Here is a 25,371-nt window from a genome sequence, read left to right as displayed (position 1 = left end):
AAAATCCATAATACGTTTTTCTGTGATTTCTTCATTGTATGTTTTCCCTTAATACAATTGAATTATTTTGCTATCCATTCATCATCTTGAGGTATTGCTCAAGTTGGTTATTATTTAACTAATACAAAGCATATAGTTTGAAGAATTTTGTGGTTTTTCAATACTACTAATTCACAAAGATATTTAAAATTACTGCATTCCTAGAAGAACTAACTCCAAGACTCCATGACCTGCTATGAACATTACAATTGGGGTTTCCTATCTTTTCATTGTACAAAATCCATAAACATCTGCAATTCTTAATGTCAACCTTGTGCCCTTTAAAGGAAATATCGATGTGCCTAAAGTATTGTTGTAGACGGAAATCCATGGGGATTTTTGGCTTAGAAGCAGCAGTGTGTGCCTTTTGTAGAAAATAACATTTGTGTTGTATAATTTATTTATATAATGTAAAGGGCTAGGTTAGTAAAGTGCAAATTACATAAACCAATGTTGACCTTGCTCTGCAATCATTATGTGAACACTTGGAGTTGCTGAGCCTGTAATACAAAAAATATTCTTCTTTCAGCTGACAGCACATTTGACAGTGGTCAGGGGTCCACTGTTTATTCAGATTCCCAGAGCAGCCAGCAAAGCGTCATCTACTCATCTCTGCCCGATTCAGTACCTCCTGCTATTCAACGGGTGTATAGCCCTCCGCTAAGTGAGAGCCAGGCCTTGCCCCATAGCCTTCAGCAGCTGGGGCACTACCAGCAGCCCTCAGGGGTAAGTCTAAAGCTTTTCAAAACTGTTCTGTTAGCACAGATTATATTTAAGGACTCAATTTATACTCTGCTGTCAGTAGGAATGAATTCCAGGGCTTGCTTCATATATTCCTCGCTTGTTTCTACCAATGGCGACTTGCTTAGTCTGTGTTTTTACTTGATCTAAACCACGCATTAAGTAGATCACGTACTTGCCGTTCATTTCACCATTCTTAAGACGTGCTTCACTGGCAGCTGTTATTTTTTTATTTTTATTTTTTTCAGTTAAAAAGCATCATCAATCTGTTTTCACTGAGCTGTAGTAACACTAGTTTTAAAGTCATGCCTAGTTTTAAAGTCATGCTAGTTTTAAAGTCATGCCTAGATTTGAGAATTGTTTTGTTTGGTTTTGTTTACTGTCAGTATAGCCATGCATTTTTTCTTCACTTGTTCAAGAGCTTCTTTAGTATGATGTTTCTCCCCATTGTGACGAGGGTCAAACATCCATTCACTGCCATTCTGGCTCTGGGTTTGGATTTAACATCACACAGATGGCGAAGTACTTCCATTATTGAGGCTCCAAAATCAAGGACTGGAAGCCCAGTCAGACATTCACACTTGTTCCCACTTTCATACTGTTATGACCTTGACCAAAAGCAGCTAATGGAACTACTGGTGCAAGAATAAACACATGTGAGTGAACATAAATCGTCTGGTGATTCCAGCGAGAGGCACGCCATAAGTGTGGTATGTCCTTCAGAAACTGCAGCAACACCATGTTCCTGTCGCAGCCTGCACATGTGACAGGCAATGCTCCGTGTGCTTCTCGTTGCCACAGTGATTCGGTCGTGGGGTTGTCTCCAGACATGATGTCCCTTCCCCAAGAATTCAGAGAGAGGAACACAGCCCTGCAGACTAGAGAAGGGGAAGCAGGCACATCACCACCAATGGCTTTGGGGTTCTCAGTAAACCTTGCTGAGGTAGTCTTGCTTAAGCAGTCTTGTCAGGCATGCCTACCTTACTTATTTCAGCCTGGCAGAGACCAAAACGTGTCAAAAGTTCTGATGCCTACTGAAAGTGCTCACTCCCTGTGCAGCCAACTTCCAGACAGCTCAGTGTCACAACCTCTTCCCCAAATAAGCAGGCCATGTGGCAGGAGTTTAGACCTGCCTGTGTTACATGAATCTTTACAATACATAATTAGCCAGAAGACCAGTTCTCCCGTGAGATCTGCAAGAGTTGCAGAAAGTACTCTGCCTTGTGAATCCTCTGATTGTGGAGAAGTCAACATGCCTGGACTGTTCCAGCCCTGTTGTGAAGTTTGCTCTGGCAAAACACCACTGGCAGAGAACAATTGGGTGACTGCAGCTACCCGGAGCAGTGGAAGCAGCCTGCCTAGTAAAAATGACAGTAATGATGTGGTAGGTTAATTTTTTGTTTCGTGCTATTTGATATAACAGAAGAAAAATGAAATCCAGGACCAGTGGTTTTCCTGCTTGATCCAGATTTACCCAACGTACTTTGAAAGTGCTTCACTTTCCCTGGTTTTACCTTGTATTTTCCAAAATGCCTGCAAGAAATTGTGAACTGTATTTTGTGAATGCACTGAAACATGACTCCATTTACCTGAAGGAAAAACCTGTAGCCAGCTCCCTCCACTGTGGAAACCACCATTCCTCTGTGCATACTTCTGCAGGGAAGCATTCTTCCTCATTCCTTGTTTGCATGAAGCACTAACTTAATGTAGCACACAAAAGGCACATTTTAAAATATTTTTTTATTAAATTGAGCTGTGCAGACTGCTGTTGTAGAGCAGACTCATTCTCTCCATTGATATATCTCTAATTTGAACCTAAATGCATTACTTCTTCTTGATTAAGGTTTTGAAAGGATAATAACTTTATTCATAAGTAAAATAGCTCTTTGGTTTTTGGTGAGTTTTCCATATTTATTTTTCTTTCTGCAATATCATAGATAAAATGTTCCAGAGTTTGTCTGTGTTTCTTGGGAATTTCACGTCTGACTCAAAATCTTCCATTTTCCAAGAAAGAATAAGTATCAGTGTATTTTTCTGGGAGATTATTTACCAAGATAACATATTGGCACATAGCTGGAGCTGTAGTTGGTTTTTTGGTTTAGGCTTTTAAATATCAGTCTGACAGACTGTTTATTTTCAACATATTTACCTACTTGGAGCTGAAGTTTTAGAGAACTGCTGTTGTTACAAGCCTTATCTGTGTTTCTTTTTTGTTGTTGTTGTTTTTACTTTCACCAGTTGTTTTATTTTTTTTTCACTTCTCTATTCATTTTCTTGGCCTCAATGTCAAGTAAATTACCTGTTTATTTCAAAGATCAAGATTCCTTATGAAAGTATAAGTGTCTTTGTGAAGATATTGTTGTACCTACTTAGTGGCTTGTTGTTGTTATGTTCTCCATCACCGTGTATGTACTGTCAGTGGTTTTACTAGCTTGCATGCTTGCTTCCATAAAGAAATGCAATGCAGTGTGGTTGTCTCATTGGCCTTTGGAATGACAGCTTTTTTCCATGTTTTTAGATTAACAAACTTTCCATCCCTTGCATAACACCTTCACATTATGTCTTTTTCCTCCGTTTTGAACCAAGTATTGAGTAGACTATTTGCTGGAGTGTGTATCCCTAACAGTTGCAGAGACTTTTAGCATCAGGGCTATTCTTTTCCCTAATTCTGTGCTCTCCTTGCTTGCAGCCTGCCCTGCCTGTGGTTCAGGCTCCACCTGCGGTCGTGCCCCAGAGACCCCAGCACTACCAGGAGCCAGCTATGACGTTCCCCGTGGTGCAGCCGACCACCGTCGCTTCCTTGCAGCTGGGGCAGTCGCAGCCGGTGCTTGCCAGCCAGCAGGTGAGAGGCTGACTGCTGTCTCACAGCGCCTTTCTCACCCCAGTCCTTAGACATGCTCTGCTCAAGCTGACACCTATGATAAGTTCAAGTTACTTGAAACTATTAAACCATCACTTTAGAGCCTCAGATAAGGTCAGGGATGGGCTTTGAGTTTAATACACAGAAGAGTAATGGGTTTGAGCACAATCAGTGTTCAATACCTTGAAATAGGATTTGTATTAATTTCACTGTAATTTGGCACCTCTAGCTCAAAGTATTTTTAAAAGGTTAGAAAGCAAGCCTAGTGCTGGTGTCAGTTGTCTTCAAACACTCAGTGACACTGTTGTGCATGCATGTTAAATGTAGCTCATTATAAACATCCAGCAGATCCCTTTATCTTCGAAAAGAGGAATCTGTCTCCAAATAGTAATTCTGTGCATTTTGGATTATCAAATTCCCCAACAAGTTCTGTTGCTAGTGTTTACAGAACACCTCTTTCAAGCATGGACATCTGTGAAGGCTACAATTGCTTCCTTGTACACAGGTGGTATCAGCTTGAAAGAGGTGTAGCCACAGATCTATAATGTGTTAATTTGTGGCTCATTTTTGTGATCCTACCAAAATACTGGCTTTCTTGGGAAGAAACTGTTGACAAGGCTGAGAAATGCCTGCATACTTTGTGTCTGACACATAACAAATCTCTTCATACCTTTCCAGTTATCAGTATTTATCGGTGTTATGTTATAATTTTTTTAATATGCCCTACTCTTCTGAAAGCATCAGTATGGGAACAACGTGATTTGGTCTCTTTGAAAAACACATGCTTATGTGAAACTTTATGATGTATTTGATTTTTTTTCTTTTTATTCTAACGGGCAGGGATGATATGGTTCTTTAAGCCTAAAGTTTTGTTTTTTCTCAAGCAAATTTAAGACCTCTCCCATTGCGGAGATCTCTGTAGTGGCCTCTGGAGCTTTACAGTGACAGTGTAACACTTGTTGGTTTTGGCGTTCACACAGGAATTCTTAAATGTTTGTGTCACTCTTAGTTGGTTGCCTTTAGGAAGATCTACTTTGAAGACAGTGATAAGTTATAGGAATGGTAACTGGTTTTACAGTCAGCACAGAACATATTCCTTAAGGCCAAATCCAGTAGAGCACTAGATAATGTGTCTTCATGCATGACACTGAGCAGTGGAAAACTGCAATCTTTTTGTAAACAGATGGTAGGGCATGTCAGCAAAAGGATGGGAAATCAGGGTGCTAAAATTTGTCTGTTTAAAAGAATGAAATATATCGATCTTTTATGAATATACACTGACTCAGACACGGGATCAATATAGCATCTCCTCAATTTTTTTTTCTTTTCAGTTTGTGTGTCTGTTCACTTATGTTAAGGCTATAATGAGGCAAAATTAGCGCAGTTCATTTGGATTTTTTGCACTCCCTGTGCTTGATCCACTTCACAAGCATTTTGTGAGATACAAGTTGAATTGAAAATGGAGGCCTTAGTTAGCTACCTTAGCTCCATTTGGGCAGTTTTTCTGCTTTTAAGTGTCCTCTCGCGTGGAAGGTAGGTTGAACAGCCGGTGTCAGTGTGCCCAATTCCCAGTTATCTGTTGGCCGCCTGTCTGAGCTGCAGATTAACCCAGCACAGATGCCGAGGTACCTGAGCTGGCTTTGTGTGCTGGCCAGGTTTATCAGCCCAAGTGCAGCACCATGCACAGGCGCTGTTCTGCTCCTGAGCTCGGCTCAGGCATTGTTCTGCTCCTGGAAGGAGGGTCCCTGCTGCAGAGCTGAGTGGTCTGGGGAGCAGAGCCCATGCTGTGGGAGCTACTTGTGCTCCCCACCAAGGCTCAGTGCCTCATCTGGGCTCCATCTCAGCCGTCTCCTCCTTGCTCATTGCCAGTGTCAGGACAGCTCTGGCCATGCCATGTGTTTGCACCTGCACTGCCACTCCCCGGAGTTTGGGATTTCACCTGGCTAAATGCCCCTGCTCTTCCAAACCTGGAATGGCAGGAACTGCAACGCAGAGACAGTTCTTTGTTTTTTCTTTGATGTGGCAGGACAAATACTCAGCCGAGACTAGTAAATGCTGCGGGAGATGAACTGATGTTGTGCAGTTATTTGACACCTATACAGTGCCTTCTAGTGTGTCTTACACTGGTTGTGGCATTCAGTGCATTCAGCCCCAAACAATAGGCACCAGTAGCCAAATGTTGCTTGGTTCACTGATCCTTGTATTGGAAACTTACCATCTGCAGTGGAATTTTCGCAGTTCAAAGGGGGGTGGCAGCTGGCTTCCTTGATGCACATCATACAGTTTTATTGTGTTAATATACCTAAAAATTCTGGTTGAAGAATCTCTCTATTGAAAAAGTATAGAGCAAAATTTTATAATACAGGTTTATGGTGGAAGTGGCAAAGATGAAAGATTGTGCTGTTTGGCTATTCGTTTGAAAGTCACCTTTTGAACATCAAGCATGGTATGAGGTTTTATGTGCTGCAGAGCCTGGGCTAATCAATTAGTCCTGTGGTCCCAAGTAGGTCAGGCCAGAGCCAGCTTGGTGCCTCAGTGCCATACTTCTGAAACAGAAGATTTTTTTTTTTTTAAGTACTTTCAACATTAATTAATTGTATTGAAGAGGGAGATATCAGTACCATGAAAAACATGAAACTTACTGGTTATTTTCAGCTTTAATGCAGCTTTTTATTTCTGCTCTAGTGTATAGAATTTGGCCAGGCCAGTGGAACACCATTCCCATGAAATGATAAAACTGCTTCTTTGGCAGGCCCACTGTTACTCCAGCACTTCACAAATACCTGGGATCCAGCTAGAACTTCTACTATCACAGAATCACCTAGGTTGGAAAAGATCTCAAAATTAACGAGTCCAACCTCTGACCTAACACTAACAAGTACTTCACTGTAATTATTGTTTTTTTCACATCCCAGATAATATGTTGTATATTTCAATGCCTGCTGCATTACGCAGTTGGCTTTTAAGTGCCAAGATTAGCTGGGTATAATCTGTGTAGTGGGAATCTTTGAACTCAGTAGGTGGGGATTTTACTGGGCCAACTAGAATGATCTCTGGGATTTAGCGACTGAGTCATTACAAATAACCTTTCCAAGACAGTTAGAACTTGTCTTTTCAGGTAATGTATCTTGCATTTAAACATGTTGAGAAAAAGCTGTGGCTGTGTCCAGTGAACTGATTCTTTCATAATATACATGCTATAACCCATTTCTGTTTTTTTTCTTTCCTGGCAGCAACCCATATCACAGCAAACTCCTCTGCAGCAGGTGCTTGCCAGTCAGCCAGTCTGTCCAATCCAGCCTGCAACCCATCTATTGCCCCAGTATCAACCTCAGACCTCTCAGGTGGCAGCTAGCAGTACACCACTAAAACCCCTTCAGATTTCAACTGTGCCACAGCTTCCACCCGTTGCCCCTTCCCAGGTAATACCTTTGAAAACTGCGTACGAATACATCCATTTGAGTGAAGCTTTCCAGCTAATAATTAATATGATTTGCAGTTTTTGTATGGCTATTTTGAATGCATGCCTGTTTAGTCCATAAGAATACACCTTTTCCTTACTATTTGTTTTTGTTTGGAGAATCAAAAATATACCTTGTGAAAAATCCTGTGTCATGCCTGGATAATCCCATTAGTTTATTTTTATTTTTTATTTGCACCTTCCCCTGTGGTGTACTCTCTTCCCATCCCAGGCCTTAGAGCATGAGAAATTGCCCGTTTTTTGTGTTTGAGCTCTTGACTTCACCACTTTCCCTAAACCTCTCCCAGCTCTCAGACCTGCTTCCGTGTTCAGTAGCAGGGATGGACCCTTTCTGTGGCCTGGAACGGTTTGTTGGAGCTGTTGTGTTTGCTAGTGACAGCCTTTGTGATGTGAAGCAGCTTACCCAAAAGGGAAGAAGCAAGCTGCTTCGATGATAACAGTGCAGTTATCATGGTCTGCTGTGTCACTGGGAGGTTTTGATTTTAAAAAACCCTTTTACAGAATTTCCTGTGCTGCCTGGGATGCAACCAACCTTTTTAAAGATAAGACTTTTATATTGTCACATTGAATTTTGCATGAAAGAATGTAGCATTTTTGTCTGCTCTGATTCCTTTTAATTTCTGTTAAAATGAAAGCAACTTTTTAAGTTAGGATGTTGCTTGAAGGCTTCGAACTGGCTTGAGAAATAGTTTTAAGCTCCCAAGGTGTAAAAATGCCCCCCCCCCCCCCAACTGAAATTCTTGCTCTTTTTCTAATGACTAAAGAACAATTAAGTTTTTATTACTTTTTATAAACATCAGGACATAAATGGAAGTGATTAACAAACAGACATAATTATCATCATGGCACAGGTGATCTTTACATACTTGTATGGCAAATGAAACTACTTTGTACCATCAATGAAAGCACTTGCAATTTATGTGATATTATATTTTTTTCAGATTCCTCAGTTTCCTGTCATTCCTGCAATTACTCCTCTGGCAGGACTTGACAACCTTCCTCCAAACCTCTCTGATATACCTGCTGCAAACGTGCCCCCCATACCTGCTCCTTCTCAATATTTTGCTCCAGCTGTGATTTTACCGAGCCTCCCCATGAACCCCACTCTGCCTATGGCACCAAACTCCCCAGCCCTCCCCATGCAGGCAGTGAATCTTCCTCATACAACTGTGGCTTCTCTGGTCTTGCCCTGCCAAACAATAGTGCCAAATATGTCAGCTGCTACAATACCATTGCTTGCTGTGGCTCCACCGGGAGTGTCAGCGTTGCCGCCACATCACGCAGTGTCCCAGCTCTCCCAGCAGCAGATGTACCAGACCACCTTCCAGCAGATAATTCAGAGCGAAGCGCCCTCTCCCCATCACACGCAGAGCACGCAAGCAGTTTCCCAGCCGCAGCAACCTCCACCTCCTCAGTCACTTCAGCCAAGCATAATTCATCCTTCAGAACAGACGTTGCCCGCGGCTGGGGCTGGTAACCAGGTAATCCGTTCGCCGTTGGGCTGTGTCGCTGCTAGACCCTAGGGTGGTTATTGAACGCAGGCATTCCTGGGGCTTATTCCATTGTAAACGTGCAATTGGGAGATTTGTTTCTTGCTTTTAAGATGTTTTGTTAACTCCTTGTCCTTGATTCTGACTGCAGTTCAGCTAGAGCTGGACTCAGGTGGAGCACTGAGGTCTTAAACCAGAGACAGGTGAATATTGTGGATAAAAGGAGTGATCTAATGGCCTTTAAAAAGCAGGCAGAAACGTGCACTTTCAGAATTTCCTCTTCCTTCTCCCATCTGAGCTAGAAAGGAGTGGCAAGGAAGCATGAGCTGTCATTCTCCTAGGACAGGAGAGGTGACTAAGCCGTGACAGCAACTACCCAGCACTGCTGATGCTGAGGTTTTGCTGCCAGTACACTCAGGATGCATAGACTTCATATACAGATGGCAAAATATGGATGAGCTGGCAGAAGCAAGTGAAATGATAGAAATGTTTTGATGTATACCCGCTTGAGAACAGCGTCCTTTGTAAAGCCAAAGGAAATGACCATCTGATGATAACTTCAGAAATCTGCATGACAGCAGTCTATCAGACAAGAATGAACACTAGCTGCAGACCCTTTTTCCCCCTTAAAAGAAATAAAGCGTAAAATGCAGCTTCCAACATTAGCACTGTTTACAAGAGAACTGATTCAGGACCCGTTGACAGAGTCTGTAAACACTTGTATTGCCGCATCTGTGGTATGACAACATGAAATGCAGTCTGACCCAAGCAGGAGAGAGCACTAAATCTGTTAATAATAGCATTCTTGAAAATCTCTGTTCTACTACATCACTTTGCTGTAACATACCGATTAAAATTCATAACATCTCATTTCAACCTGCCATATCATGGCATCTTCAAAGTAGTACATCATTTTTAAATTTGTCTTCAGCCATATATTTGGTACAGAAATATTGTTTGTGGAAGTGTAGGCAATGCAGACCCTGAGACTGTTACCACTGAGCTAATTAGCCATAGCTTTTCTGATGGCCTTAGAAAGAATTGAACCAGGCGTGGCAAACACCAAACCTAAAGAACTGATATTTGCAAACAATGCTGACAGTCATTATTTACCAAATACGTACAGAAGACTTCCATTATATTCTTTAGGATTAAAAAAATAGCTGATGCAAACAAAATGGACAAGCACATAGGATTACCCAAAAATAGATTGTTCATCTTTTAAAGTGCTCCTAATGGGAAGGTATTTCTGTAAATAAAGGCATTCCAATGCAGGGCTGTTTCTGCAATTGATGTCCAGCACCTTTATGGCCAGTCTTTCCCAGGTAAATTATAAATTGAAACATTTTGTGAATTATTTTGGTTATGTAAGATGAAAAAAAGCATTTCACTATTCTGCACTGTACACCAAAGTTACTACTCTAACAACCTCCACTTAGGCAGTCTTGTAACCATTGTGTTGCAAGGGACTCTGCATCTTTATATTTATCCACTTAAAACCTGGAATAATAATGTTGGCTCATATCCAAAATCTGCACAGAGCATGCAGTAATGAAGCTGTGTGTTCTAGTTCTCATCGGAGTCTTGATTTTTATTTTTTTTAATTGTCCAAATATTTTAAATCTCTAGGTGATGACAAGTACTTCAAAAACAATTAAAAAATATGCAGTTGTACCTAGTACTAAAAAGCCTTCTTTCTTCTGTATTTTCTTATCTCCCCTTTTCCTTATTCCTACAAGCTCAGTCCCCTTGGAAAAATACACAATGTACCTAAAAGGAGAATATTCTGTTCTTAACTGTACAACTCAAAGAACTGTTATGCAGAATAACAACATAGTCTCTAAGGTAGTTGGCATCTAATCGTATCGGTCCAGTTCCCACAAAGCGCTTACGCACACGAGTTATTTTAAAGCATTGAAGAAATCCACTGAGATAAATGAAACTTCTTCTGTGTGTTACACAAGGAAGCGCTTGCAGGATTGAGGCCTGAGTGTGCCAGGAGAAGTTGTATTTGAAATTTTTAAACTAAATGGAAAACAATGTGTAATGTAAGGCATTGGCATATATTCTGTCTAAAAGGAGTTAATCGTATCTATATTAGCTAATAGTGCATATGCAACATTAAAAAAAAAAAATCTAAATTATGGATAGAGTATATTTTTCTCTGCATGGATGTTGTGGTGTGCTCACTGAAAACAGAACAAACTATACAGGACAAGGAATCCATAATCTAAGATTTTAATTTCTTAGCAAAACGTGGTTTTGTTTCTACAAAGAAAATAGTGCTTGTGAAATACACGCTGTCACAACTATACAGGAAGAATCCTTTGATTTTTATTTGGTCATGTTAAAGCAAATCTACACTCTTTAGTTGTCCTTCCAATCAGAAACCACACGGGTATATTCTCAGTGCAGAATTGTAATCCTTTCTCCATGAACTGCAGTGACTTTAGTACTTTGTCATATAAGTCACAAGCACTCTAAGTAGAGATTTATTTTAATAGGTGTCTATTGTGTTGCAGCAGATTACTGGACATACTCAGTATGCTTTGGAAACTGCAGCCCAGGTGCCGGTACTCCCAGTGCAACCTTCGATAGTCATGTCACCGCCTTTGCAGTTGCAGCCCGAACTATTGCCTCCCCGCGTCGCTCCAGAAAGTATTTCACAGATCCATGGCAGCCTTGCTACGGCTAGCCCACCAGTGCCCATAGATCACTGTCTGCCTCTTCAGCCTTCTGGTCTTCTGCAGCTTCAACCAGATCTTTCCCAGCCTCTGGGTCAGCAGCTCCCAGCTCCCAGCTCAGCTGTCCAGGCAGTTACAGAGACATCGCAAGAGGTAGTGCTGCCTCCCCCTTAACCTTCCTTATGGGCACGGGCTTATTTCACAAGGGAGATGATCCACTCTCACCACATAGAGCTGCTTCTCCTAGAGGCTAGTAACTCTGAGTAGGCAAATAATTGGCTATTTCCAATGAAGCTGGAAACGGCATGTTTTACCTTCTGCTACTTGCGAAATGTCTCCTTGAAGTAATCAGGCAGCAGGACAAGTCAGCCACAAAACACATCTTTGTCAGTAGTCCAGCGCAAATACACACAGAAATTACCTTCTTTAAGTGCTGTGGGTCAGTAAGAAACTGTTCTATAAAGTTCCATCTGTGTTTTGTCCAGTCTCGTTTTAAATGTCTCAAGCCATTGTGCAACCATTTGCCTTAAGAAACTATTTCATAATCTGATTTTTCATTGTGTAAAAGCTCTTCATGTTCTTCAATTTGAGCCTTGTTTGCATTTCATCAGCGTTTTACCCTCCTGTATTGCCTGAATTCTACTCTAGCCCTGTGATTTTTTGTTTCTTCAGGTACTCATAGGCATTGCCAATTCTCAATGGCCATATAAGCAAGATACAGTTTATAAGGAAAAACAGTAAAACTGAAGCTTGTCTTCTGTCTGCTATTTTGACTTTTGTTTCCACTCCCATAGTTGTTTAAACCTCAGTCTTGACAGAATGTCTTCTCTTCAGTTCTTTAATAGATATCTATAAGCAAATCAAAATAAAGGCTTTGGCATTTGTACCGGATTTTAGTAATTAAGTTGAATCTGTTCTCTGCTTCTGAGTGGACATGTCCCTCATCAATTCTGCTTTCATGTTTCTACTTGTGGTTCTCCGTTCTGAATTATCTTTCCTCCCAAATTAACCCTTTCCATCTTCTCAAATTAATCTCCTCTTTTAACCTATACATCCATATACTTGTTGCATCCCTTTCCTACACAATATACCCTATGAATTTCATTAGAGGTACCACTTAACTTTTCTTCCAGAAGATGTTAAGAATGATACAAGCACTGAAACTAGATTCTAGTTCCACATTTTGTCAGTCCTTCTATCCAGTGGTAGTCTAGTTCTTGTCAGGAATTATTTGTGCTGTGGTGTAGGGTATCTCCTGGTGAATTTCTTTATCCTATAGGTTAGATGTAGGTAGCAGAAACAGTAGAACTAGACTGTAGTACTTCATGTGTGGAGTCCCCACGTCAAGAATGGCTGTATCAGACACATCCCTTACTTGAGTTATTTTTTTCCAGCCTTCCTTTTATCTCTGTGCACAGCTCATGTTTGAATCAGTGCTGATGTTAAAGCTACAGTTTTCAATGCAAGGCCCATCCTGTTACAGTATCCAGAAACAATAGTGTTTCTGGAAATATGAACAAACTTAATTGCTGTAGTGGAGTGTGCGATGGGGGATGCACGTTGTCCCACGTTACCTGAGAGATCAGTGCCCACTGAGGCAGGTGTCTGTCTTGACACTTCATCATATACCTAGGAACATGTATCGGCTGTTTTGCTAACTTCATTCTTGTACTTCACCTGTAATTTAAGTCCCCTCTCTCATGCAATTTAAGAAACCAATCCAATGTCATACTTTTGTCACCTTTTTCTAGAGTAATGTAGAACAGGCTTCTCGAGTAGGAGAAGCTGAATTTCTGAGTGACAATACAGTCCTCTTCTCTCCCTTCTCTCTCTCATACCTGCAAAATCTCCAGTTAGAACCCAGCCCCAAGTGCAAGTGCTGCCTCTGTAGCCCTTTGTTACAGGAGACGCTGGAATCCTGGAGCTGCAATGAGCCATAAGCACTGATCATTGCAGCTGGCTTCTCTGCAAAGTGCATGGGCATCAAACTTCCTTTGTAAAGGTCAAACTGATCCAAGTGCTTCCCGTGCTGATTTTATGACATATATTGCTAAGGTTTTCTTGGGTGTAAGAGGAGTTTCATATCTGTAAATATTCAAAACACCACATATTGTTGCTGCTCTGCCATGACGCTTTTATCTGTCTCTTGTTTAAATGTGTGGCAGTACTCATATCCAAACCAATTTGAATTGATCAGGCAAATGAGATTTTGTAAGACACTTGATGAAGTGCATTACTAAAATCTAGATACATTATGTCTGTGTTCTCACTGTTCATTAATTTTGCAGTTTTATAGAAACTGCGGTCAAGTTTGGCATGGCAAGTGTGTGGCATTATAAGCAATGAGGGGTGTGGACTGGTTAACCTCTAAGCTTTTAACTATGGTCTACAAACAAACTGCCCTGGTATGAATATGTAGTAATGACAGTCCAGGGGCTTCTTTGTGACAGTGTGTCTATAGAAGGATTTTCTCTATATGTCTATAAATGTATATTTACATAAGTATATATATGATTATATATATTTATTAATACATTTGGTGTGTGTATATACCTATAACTGCTATATACAAACCAAGGTGTGTGTGTCTGTGTATGTTACCTACATACGTGGTAAGATTATACTAGTAGGGCCAGTAATAGCACCACCACAAATTCATCACAAGAGGAGACATGGTATGAGGACCATGTTTTTAAACAATGAATTTTTGTCTTTTATTTGCAAGTTCATCGGAAATTTTCACAATAAGCCAAATATACAGAAAATACCTAGTATATTTCAGGAAACAATAGAGAGCAATAAAGCAAATTAGCGTATAATTTACATCCATTAAAAAAGAAAGGTAGGTGCTGATGTGGATTTGTCCTGCATTGAAGTTTTTCCACTGTGGTAAGGAATATTTTGTTTCTTTCACTGCTTCTTCTGCCTCAGAGACAGCAGGAGGGAACTGGCATTTTAGTGTCTCTGTCTTAAGAGCGTGCACAGGTATTGATGCTGCGGTCAGGAGTAATGTTGGGAGGGTCAAATGGGGCATTTTTAAGTTCCAAGAAGCGGTTAAACAGAATGTTTTAGGATTACTAATGTCTCAACAAAACTTACTTAAATTTCATACAGCAATATAGTGCATTTACTTAAACAACTTTTTCTTGTATTTTAGGAGCAGGCAATACAGGACAAACTTCAAACTCTGTCACAGAGCTGTGAAAGGTATCATATAATCTATTTGGCATATGAAATATTTTCTTTCTGGAGGCTGTTTTCCCCTTCTATCTTTACAAAGCTGAGTCAAATGCCTGTTTTTTGGCTTGGGTGAGAGGAGAAGGAGCAGCAGGCGCTGAGCGGAAGAAAGATGCAAGGATGCAAGTGTAGGGAAAAAGTCACAACTGTTTTGTCTGCAGAGTCTGTTTTGGTTCTTCCAACACTTCTCATGCTTTAATTTGGATATTGCATTCTAGCATTGATGTACGTACAACAGTTTTCACTTCAGCATGTAATTTATTTTTGTTAAAATAACTGAAGCGGTATGATCACTGATTCTGATGCTGATGAATCTATATATAATGATATTTTCGCTAGTTGGGTCTGTAGCTTATTCCCTATTTGGAATGGGTAATCCTGCCCCACCTTCTGTAACGATCTTTCCCCAGGTATGATATGGGGGATGGAGTATTTGTGGGAACTGTGTATGGAGCCATTCACAAATGTATCATTATAACAAGAGTTGGAACATGCAGCCAGAGCCCGTTCTGTGGCTTTGCAGTGCACAAGTTCATACTTAAGCCCAGTAATACATTAATTGCAGAAGTAATGGTAAATAATAATTCATACAGCCAGCTCAGCACTCCTCAGAAACATAAGCAAACCTCAGTTTTTGCCAGCCCTTGACTGTCTGTTCTTGTACTCAAAAGCAGAAGGGGAAGCAGCAAGGTTTAGAAGATGTAGTGAGGAAGAGCCCAGGAGCGGAAGGCTTGCTGCTGTGGGTGCTTGACTGGAGAGAGAGCTGAATGGGGGCAGTGGCTGCTGTTTCTGGGGCAGGCATGCTGCTGCTCCCATACCACAACTCCTGCTTTGTGGCAGCAGTAACAGAATTTTCAGTGCTAGGATTTGGATAAGGTAGATATGAACAGCATGTATCTGTAAGCAGCTGAGTCCTTTGCCAATTGCAGGAGCTAGCACCAGGTTTGTCTTCAGTGATTATAAAGCTGCAGGGCTCTGTGCTTTGGGCTAGGATTTTGTTGACCTTTTCTGTTTTCCTAAAGAGACAAGGTGAGTTCCTGAATTTAACTTGAAGACCCCTCTTACCATTTTCTATCTGCCCTACCAAAAAAAAAAAAGTCAGTGTGACACAAAACCATGCAACCCCACAGCCCTAAAATTGAATTTTTTTTCCCCCTCAAGAATTTGCTGCTTTTAAACACTGCATAGAAAGTGAAATCTAATTTTTCTTAACTATAGGTTAGTTCTGACTATGAAAAAGCTAGACAAAATGAATTCACTTTGCTATCTAATGTGTTGTAGAAAGGTATGTCATTTTTTTGTCATCATCTAATTTGCCTGTTCCAGAACTGTGTGAGAAAAGCTGACTATCATGACTGCAGCAACATGAGGAGGCTGTGTCAGAACCTGTCTCGTAGTTGTAGACAGGTTTCTGTTTTCCACATACACGTGGAACTCAGTGTTGAAGTTGGGCTGTATTTTTGTAGAGTGAAGGTTAACAGTGCATGAATAAAAAGGCTGGCAGTTGCAGCAAAGGTATGATCCAGGGTATATCCGATGTGCAGAATGGGTTCTCTTTCCTGACCTAATACTTGCACATATAAGATACCTGTGAAGGGGGTAGTACTAAGCAGTTCAGTGCAACTCCTGCAGTTAGAACAGGACGTAAAGGCCTTAAATTTAAGTAGGAATCTGTAGGTTAGTCTTAAGTTCTTTTATTCCTGTACAAATAAATTAATACAGGAATAAATTGTCCAGGAAGGTTATGAAATCTCAAGGGAGGTTTTTAAGATCAATTTGACACAAGCATATGTGTGTACTGGCATAGAGCTGATCGTACCTTAAAGTAATAAATGGGTCAGATGACCTTGCAAGACTCCTTTCTGAGTCATTTTCTATGAATCTTTGGAAAATTCTGGCAGCTTCATAAATGGCGTGTTGACATTTTCCGATACACATTATTTTGCGATAAGGTTGTTAGGAGCTACTGTTATGGTTGCTAAAAATAATGGACTGTTACTAGCTGGGACACTGGTCATCAGGGATATTGTGGCACAATACCTTCTTTTCAGTTCTTGAGAACTGTGGGGATGGGAGACACTGTCCCTGAGGGGTGCTGTACTAAGTTTTTTCTTTTCCTTTGTCTCTGACAAACAACTTGACCAAGTTCAGACTTTCTGCTGTGAGCTTGAACAAACTGGAGTTGAGAAAGCTGAAGCTTAGAAAAATAAGAAAGTGTGTAGTTTGGACAGGGACCCCAAAGATCCCTAAAGAGAATGGATTAGGGAATGTAGTGATGTATTAAGAGTGAAAGGACTTCCCTATGGTATTGAGAGCAACCTTGATAGGTCACTTCTTGTTAGGTGTGATAGCGAGAGTACATTCCTGACTTAGAGTAGCTCTGTTCACTTACTGTGTATCTCTCCATAGCTGGCTCAATTTGGTCTAGAAGTGCATTCACTTGTTTTTTTCTGTAGTCTCTTTTTTTCCTCTGTTTTACCTGTGCATAACTCCATCATTTGTGATGGCAATTTCATCCTGGGGGGTTTCTTCCTTTCTCTTGCAAAGCTACATGAGTCCAGATGTTGCTTCAGGTAAAGAGATGAGTGACAGCTTCGAAGGAGCAATAGGAAGTGGAAAACAAGAAGGAAAGTCTTCAAAGAAACATAAGAAATCTACACGTGCACGTTCACGCCAGGAGAAGTCCAGCAGACCCAAACTGACCATATTAAATGCAAGTACACTCTATTTGAGGATAAATTCAGGATTAGTTTGGTTGTGCCAGAAATAATCATTGTTAATCTTGGTCTGCAGGTTTGTAACACAGGCGATAAGATGGTGGAGTGCCAGCTCGAGACACACAATCACAAAATGGTGACTTTTAAGTTTGATTTGGATGGCGATGCGCCAGAGGAAATTGCTACATATATGGTAAGACTTGATGGTACAGCTGCCCACAGTCTCTTACTACAACTTGCTTCAGCCAATTTATTCTTAAGTGGGCTTGTTACAAGCTTTCTGGTGGCTGTGGAATGAGACATTAACGAAAATGTTATTCTTTTGCTCTTTATTTTGATGTGACCTTATAGGTAGAGAATGAGTTCATATTGCAGAGTGAAAAAGAGACATTTATTGAACAAATGAAAGATATTATTGATAAAGCAGAAGATATGCTCAGTGAAGATACAGAAGGAGAACGAAGTTCTGATCAGGGAACAAGTCCCCAGCAGGATACTGATAGACTGGAAATGAATGAGGTAAGAAACATTAAAAACTTCTAGTTTGATTCCTTTTTCTTGACATCCCTTACCGTAAATTAGTTTTATATTCCATGCTAAAACAAGGTTTCTTAGCTATAAGAATAATTCTTCTACTCAGTTAAGGCTTACAATATACATATTCCTTGGAATAATGCTGCTCTATTGATACCAAGACAGCTAGTTCCTCTGTTTTGTTTTTGTTCCTTTTTTTTTTTTTTTTACTAGGAGAAGCGGCAATCTCAGATGAAGACACCCGTGTATCAACAGAATGGTAAAAGAACATTTGAATACAAACTCAATCTCTAGCTTTAAGTCAGTGATTAGTTTATGCAGAAGTTTGCTAATTCAGGAAGACATCCACTGGCTACTGGTGGCTGGTAATATATCTAGAAATAAGGGTGTAACAGTGGTCTCTGCTGTTAGTAGCCTTGAAGATCGCAGGGCTGAGCTGGATTAGTCTAACATCTGGGGACATTTAGGGAAGCCCTGAATTACGCAAGCTGATAACGAGTCTAGGAAAAGTCAAGAAGGCACAGGAAAGCATACTCTTCATAACAATTAATACATTTGGAAGAGAAAGCTAAAAGATTGTGTTTGCATTGGTAATTTATTTGAAATTTCTAACCTGTAAGTTTTTAGCTATCTCAGTGTTACTGAGAGGAATCATGGCCTGCTGAACATCATTATGTCTTAGAGGTTTTACAGCCAAGTGCAGAAGGGAAAAAAATAAGTCCTTTAGTCTCTTTTTAAGTGGATGTTGGTGGAAAAATTTAAACCTCTGCAGGAGGAAGCAGTGTTCCCAAAATTCTTATTACTGGGGGTAATACTGTGTATTTGCTCCATTCTTACAGGGAAAGAAGGATAATTTAAAACTTGACAGCAACAGAAATTGGATAATCTTCCAAACTAGATTTTCTGCTAAAAAGATAGTGTTTATTTTTGCCTTTAGAAGTCGTATAATTTTCTAGCACAGCTTTTTTTAACATAAGCTTTATAGTTATGCTGGTGGAAGGTTCAAAATGTGTACAGTTCTGGTTTGCCATTTTCATATGCCACACCTTGAGATAAGACTTGAAAGTAAATATTAGCTATAACTCTTTGTCCTTAGTTAAAATAGAGAAACTTCACAAAATTAAGAACTTTTTCCATAATGAGAACTGTTTGCAATACCATTAATAAAATTGTGTATGAAACTATTACCCTTCCAAGGGTAATAAACACTTGCAAATACATTTTCCAATAATTTACTCTAAGCACATGGTGGAATCGGGAGGTATTGCTGTCTCCCTTCCAGATCGTGGCTTCTCTGGGATAGGAATCAAATTGGAGCCATTGTTTTAATCTTGGCTCGTACTACAGATATTCTGTCTTTCTATCTAAATATAGAAGTTAAGACTAGTTTATGATGTGTGGTCTGGAATGAACAGAAACTATTGTTTACTTCCTATTTTATTTTCATCTCTAGTTTTGCATACTGGAAAAAGGTGGTTTATTATATGTCCTGTTGTGGAAAATGCTACTACCGATGCACCAGAATTTTCTCCACCAGTTCCTCAGAGTACACAGCAGTCTGAAGGTCCAGGTATTAAAAGACTTCAAAGTTTTCAGAAAATATTTTCTTCTCAGAGGTTGCTATGTCATCTCTCTCCTAGTCTTGCTTGATTTAGTTGGGATAGTTGCATTTAGTAAGAGGAAGAAAATGATGGATATTTTCTAGTGGTGGTATTCAATAAGTTACCTAATAATGACAGGCAAACATGTATATAGTGGCACTTCAACATTAGTTTGATCCCAGAGGGCTGCAATCTACTGCTCCTGTGCTGTGGTAGTTTATTACTATGATCTGATACTGCTTAATACTGTTACCTAATATTACTTAGTAGTTAAAAGACTTGGGTGCTGTGTGGCAAAACATACTGCAAGTGACCTTTCTGTTCTTAAAAGCTTTTTTAAATTATCAGGTGGCTGCTTAATGAACTGGGTGGGAGAAAAAAACAGGTCCCTTGGCTTTGATCTTCACTCCTGCCTATCCCCTGGAAAGCTGTTGTGGCCTGGGGAAGGCAGGAGAGGGGAGGAACAAACCTTGGCTTATGTCTGCCTTGGCTTAGAGCTGCACTCATCAGTCATTAGTTTCAAGATGTTGAGGATAAACTCCTGAGATCTAGAAAAGCTCTTCTTCCGTATCCTATCAGTGGTATACCTTATGAAGTCTAGGACTAATTGTCTTCATTTAACAATTTAAATTGAAAATAATTTTACATCCCCAAGACTTCACATAGTCTGAAGAACCCAGGCCTTCCTGTCCTTGTTCCAGTGTTGAGATGAAGTACTTCAGAGTAAAATTTCTACTGATTAGGAAATGGTTATCACCCAAAACAAGTGTGTCTTTTATGTCAACCATGAAGAGCCTTCCTTAAATTGTGCATTTTCAATGTGTTTATGCTTCTGAACCAAATTAGGAATATTTATCTGAGTTTCAGGAAAGTCCCAGTGCTTTAAAACTCTGCCTTATAGTATAAGGTAGTCAAAGGTCTAGTCACTGCTGGTTTAATAATCAATGTCTTTTCAGTGAAATATTTTTGCATAATTTGCAATTTTCAGTTCTAGTTTGACTTCTTCCGTGACAATTATTTTCTGAGAGGAAGCGGTTATCAGTTAAGGCTAGGTGTAGTTACCACTGCAGCCAACAGGGAAGCTGTGCCGTGGCCGTTTCACTCAGTATAGCTCATCAGAAGTTGAACTGATGTTTGTATTCTTTCTAGACCTGGAGCAGTCAGATGATCAGCAAGTGAGCTCTGCGGTGATGGATGTGCCTGGTGTCTTAGCTTGTCAGCAGCTTCCTCTACAAGCAAGTGTATGTGACAGCCCTGTTGGAGCCTCTCCATCTTTGGCACAAATTCCTGCTGCAGCATCTTCAGCCGGCTTACAGAGCCAGGCAGAGTTTTCAGCTCCAGCACCGCCGGGATCTGCTCCAAATATCCTGGAGCAGACGGCTGCTAACGGAGGTCAGCTGGAATATTCTCCGCTAAAGGCAGTGATGCCTGCTCAGCCTGGCACTCCTGCCCCCCACGCTGCCTTGCTGGAGGAGCCCACCGATGCTCACCTTACTCCTCAGCCCGTTCAGCATGTGCAGCAGCCGGCAGACGAGGGCATGTGTATTCCTGATGTGGAGATAGCATGTTGCAGTGTTGGGCCACCCAAATCAGTCCCACCAGTTCCTGCAAATGCAGCAGAGCTCTGCCCGCTCCCCGTGCTCTCAGATGCTGTCGTTTTGGAACGGCAGCCTGCATCTCAGATCCCTCACTTGCCAGAGGCCAGCCAGCCTGGCATGGTGCAGCACTCCTTTGTGAACCAAGTGTTTCCTGCAGCTGTTGCATCTGATTCTCTCAGTCTGGCAGGGTCTCAACTTCAGAGTCCTACTCAGGTGTCAGTGGCTGCATCCCAGCAACACGTGATGCTGCCCCAGACGCAGCCCATAACCTGCACCGGCGTGGGGATCAGCCTGCTGCAGCAGCAGCAGCCATGTACCGTGGAGTCAGATGGAGAGGGGCCACCCAGGGTGGACTTCGTTGACAACACGATAAAAAGCCTTGACGAGAAACTGCGCAATTTGCTTTACCAGGAATATGTCCCTACTTCCTCTGCATCAGCAGGAACTCCAGACACTTGTGTGCCGTTGGAACAGGCAGACAGTGAATTTAACTTGCCACCGTTTACTGAGGATCAAGTTCCCAAGTTGGTGTTGGATTTAAGAGAACCAGGCTGTAATGTTGCAGACACTGGCCAGGAAGTGAAAGCTGCTGAGGCCCAAGTTGCATCACTTGTACCACCTGAGATCTCACCTTACCCAGTACTGGTTAGTCCAGTAATGACTTTGCCCTTTATACCCCTAAATCCAGCTGGCATGAACAGCTCCAAAGCAGAGGTCAGAACAAGAGTGTCCATGGCAGGATATGTATGGGTTTCTGGCTTCTCTGGTATATCACCTTTTGTCTGCTGACTGCTTTCCACTGTGAAAGTTCTCTCAAGTCCTTACTCTGCCAGATGCATTCTGACTCATTTTCCATAAACACTTATTAGTGAAAGCCAGATTTTTTCCTTTGGGTTTTAAAGTGGCATTATATCTTAATGCATTCTCTTCCCTTTGTATTTAATGCATTGTCTTCCCTTTGTTTCTAAAGCAGTCAGAAATATGATAATTTTTTTTGTAGTTTAAGAAGGTAAGAGACATCGAGGTGTAGTCATTAAGTTCTGATGAAGCAGGTAGCGTTTGGTCATCTGGCTCTGACAGACTATCATCTGTTCCTCGTTCCTGTGTGTAGTTATTAGATGGGGATATCCCTCTTCACCTTGCCTCACACCACAGCAAATGCAAATAGCAGCAGGCAAGTTGCAGAGAGCCTCATGTTTGTACATGAGGTGGAATTAGAGTAGTTAAACAGAACTCCTCTAAAGACTGATTATAAATAGAGTTGTGCTTTGCATCATTGTCATGAAGTTGGTGATAATAAATGTCTGATTTGCATATTATGCATTTATAACCAATTTTAGAATGCATAGTAGGTTGCTGAAGTAGTTTAGACTCCAAATATAGCCTATATTGCTGTCACTGTAAAAGTGAGGTACAGTAGCACTGAATGTGAAATATTTATACTGCTATAGGAACCTTTTAAGTATTAATTAATGGCAGTGATTATAATACATGCCTTCTAAGTCAGTCTGAATAAAATAAACACTTCAGGACCCTTTGTTTTGTTCAAGTGCTGCAGCTGATGCAAGACATGATAGGTAGGAGACTGCTCTGCTTCCAGGAATGATTTTTCTCTTCCTCTGAACTTACCAGAGCAAGACTTCACTGGGGGGCATCCAAGGAAAAGTGAGCTTTTTGAGGGGGGTTGATTTGTTGTGGTTTTTGTTTTGGTTTTAATTTTGTTTACTGGAGTAGGCAGTCTTGGGTAATTATTCACTCAGTATCTTAATAGTGGACATGCGTTGCACTCTCTCAAATAAAATGTTGAGTTGATGACATTCAAAAGATTTGCAGCACTTTCTGGTAGAAGATCGGTGTATGCCTTATTTGAAAAGAAGTACTTTTGGAGATAATTACATCACCACTACCAAGGATGAGTCTGTTCCACGTAGAGTCAGCTGGATGAACGGTCTAAGCTTTTTGAAAGATGCCGTATCTTACCAAAAAGATGGCTGCACTTGAGTCTCCAGTTATGTTGTTTTTAATTATAAATGACCACCTACAGTAGTTAAAATTCTCTATGAAAGATGTTGTGTGTTTCCAGTAATTTGAACTTGTCCTTTAAAAATCTGTGCAAACAAGAAAATAGAGGCATAGAATTTCTGAAGAGAGACTTCTGAAAGAAAAAAAAAAAAAAAAAGATGAAGAGTGTACAGTTTGGCTGGAGAAGCAAAACAGAACAAAACCAAAATTCATATATATAATTCAGTGCCTGCTTTTAGTAACTTAGGTTGCAGTCCCCTCTGTGACACTGCCACCCCTTTTTTTCTTCCAAGGGAGAAAAAAATGGAGGAGTTGAAAGAAAAGCTAGGAGGCCACTCCACAAAGAGTATAAAGTAGTCTCATACTCCACAGTAGTGTGAATATAGAGAAGGGTTTGGGGGAGAGAGAGTGAGAGAGAATGTGAATGTATTGGCTTCCTGCTTTGTGCCCAAGACTGAAATTCTTTTCTTTTTTCTTTTTTTTTCTTTTTACTAAAAGTCTGAAAAGTCTGAGGTCCCTGGTGTTGGTCCTGATTCTGCAGAAGCAAGAGGTGGGTCAGCAAGCAGAAAAGGTAATGCTCCTTTCAGCGATGTGATGGATCTGGTGCCTGGTCCTCTTCTGCTGTGTCCCCTTGCTGCCAGCTCTTCTGATTAACTGCAGAGCTGTGCCCAGCCCTGTGCATTTCTGACCCTTCAGTAATATAACAAAATAACAAATATTAAATATCTCACCTCTGCTAGGCCTTCTAGAAATAAGTAGATAATATATGCCCATGGTGTAGGTGTTTATGTGGAAGGCTACGTTCCCAGCAGTAAATTTCTGGTGCCATTAAAATGTCTATCAGAACATCTCTTGGATTTCTGGGGCTACATAGAAAGGCATTCACAAAAATAATGTGGTTGAGGGTAGCATCTCTGGGAGGAGGATGCTTGTTAAGTTTTTAAGAGAGTCCCACAGAGAACTAGGAAAAGAGTTCCTTTCTTTAGGTACTTGTAGATATAATGGCAACTTCCATAATAACACAGTAGGAGCCCCACAGTAAGAAACCGGGCAGTTATAATGCTCTATGTACCTGTCTTGTAAGATACAGGAAGCTTTAAGTGTGGAGGAACCAGAAACTGCTGCTGCCATGGGTCGGGAAGGGGTTGTAATTTCTTTTTTGAGATTGTCATTGCAAAGCTGGGTCCCAGGTTTGTGCGATGACAGAGATCACTCCTCACTGATGCACCTGCAACTGCCTGCTACATCTCTGGCTGACCCAGCAGAGCTGGAGCTAACGCACTGCCTCTCCCAAACTCCACAGTAGTGCAGTTCTTCTAGAAAAAATAAGGGGCCTTAAATAGTGTCAAGTGCCAAAAACACTGATGGATCACTGCAGTCCACCACCACCTAAGTCAGTGTGAGAGGAAGACTCTTGGTTGCTTACATTAATTTGGCAGACTGAAGCCAGAGAAGAGCATATGCAAGTGAAATGCAGCACTGTGTAGTAAAATTAATGTATCCTAGATACCATAAAGCAAGAATGTATTTCACCATTTCAGGAATATGAAGTGACAGATTTCTGCCTTATGTTCACTCGGTGCAATGTGCCATAAGAAAGCAGCTTTCTGAAAAGCTTGCATGTATTGCTTTGATTTCAAAAGCAGTGTCCACATTGTGAAATAATGCTGTCTTGATTATTGCAAATAATACTTTGCTTCTTACGTGCTTCTGTGGTCCATATGGTCATCTTTTGAGCTTGTAATTTGCACTTTCAGCAATGTGGTGCTTAGCTTCTTTTCAGGCACTTTAAATTGTTGGTGTAGGTATCTGTCAAATGAAAGGTGTGAAGTAATGGGCTATTTGTGGTCAACTGCAGCATTTTGTGTGCATGAATATCTGCCAGCAGTTATTTTTTCAAGACATTAAGAATACCTCAGTAGTGCAGCGCAGGCCCAATGTAGATTTCATTCTTGTTTCTCTCTAAAATTATCCAATTGGCTAATGAAATGCCATACTTCTATTATTATTTGAATTCCCCGAATGAATAGACTGAAGAGAGTATTTACCTGCAGATATTTTATATTGTTATCATTATTGTCTACTGCATTTAACAAATAAAAATCCTAGATCCTGCGTTACAAGGAATTGATATTTACATTGTTCTTCAGTGCTACACCATTAGACTTCAGTTTATGATCATAAACATGTAGGCTTTTTCTATACTAAGGCATTCTAGACATTGATTTTTTTCATTTCTTTTCCCAACTAATAAAACAGGATCAGCTGCAAGCATCGTTCCAACTCCTGTGGCTCCAGCAAAAGGCCTCCTTCAAGTAAGCAGTAACTATGGACAGTTTTATGTTTGGTTGTTGCAGTTACTTTCAA

General features: G+C 40.7%; 1 protein-coding gene across 17 annotated transcripts in view; it reads left to right on the top strand.

Moving 5' to 3' along the window:
- The window catches only part of WNK2 (WNK lysine deficient protein kinase 2), a 117,967-nt gene that overhangs the window by 62,734 nt on the left and 29,862 nt on the right, over positions 1–25,371 (top strand). For 8 of the 17 annotated variants that reach the window (XM_072044159.1, XM_038185812.2, XM_072044157.1 and 5 more), the window contains exons 9-22: positions 569–765; positions 3,470–3,622; positions 6,874–7,062; positions 8,063–8,602; positions 11,134–11,448; positions 14,453–14,502; positions 17,080–17,245; positions 17,326–17,442; positions 17,601–17,768; positions 17,997–18,042; positions 19,237–19,353; positions 20,534–21,627; positions 23,503–23,575; positions 25,264–25,319. In XM_072044159.1, coding sequence (XP_071900260.1) covers positions 569–765; positions 3,470–3,622; positions 6,874–7,062; positions 8,063–8,602; positions 11,134–11,448; positions 14,453–14,502; positions 17,080–17,245; positions 17,326–17,442; positions 17,601–17,768; positions 17,997–18,042; positions 19,237–19,353; positions 20,534–21,627; positions 23,503–23,575; positions 25,264–25,319 — 3,281 coding nt within the window. The remainder of the gene's footprint in view (positions 1–568; positions 766–3,469; positions 3,623–6,873; positions 7,063–8,062; positions 8,603–11,133; positions 11,449–14,452; positions 14,503–17,079; positions 17,246–17,325; positions 17,443–17,600; positions 17,769–17,996; positions 18,043–19,236; positions 19,354–20,533; positions 21,628–23,502; positions 23,576–25,263; positions 25,320–25,371) is intronic. The other 9 variants (XM_072044161.1, XM_072044153.1, XM_072044156.1 and 6 more) reach the window with 5 other exon arrangements.

The sequence above is a fragment of the Anas platyrhynchos genome, chromosome 13, assembly GCF_047663525.1.
Source record: "Anas platyrhynchos isolate ZD024472 breed Pekin duck chromosome 13, IASCAAS_PekinDuck_T2T, whole genome shotgun sequence".
NCBI classification, from domain to species: Eukaryota; Metazoa; Chordata; class Aves; order Anseriformes; family Anatidae; genus Anas; species Anas platyrhynchos.
This window is presented reverse-complemented; position numbering and strand designations above follow the sequence as displayed.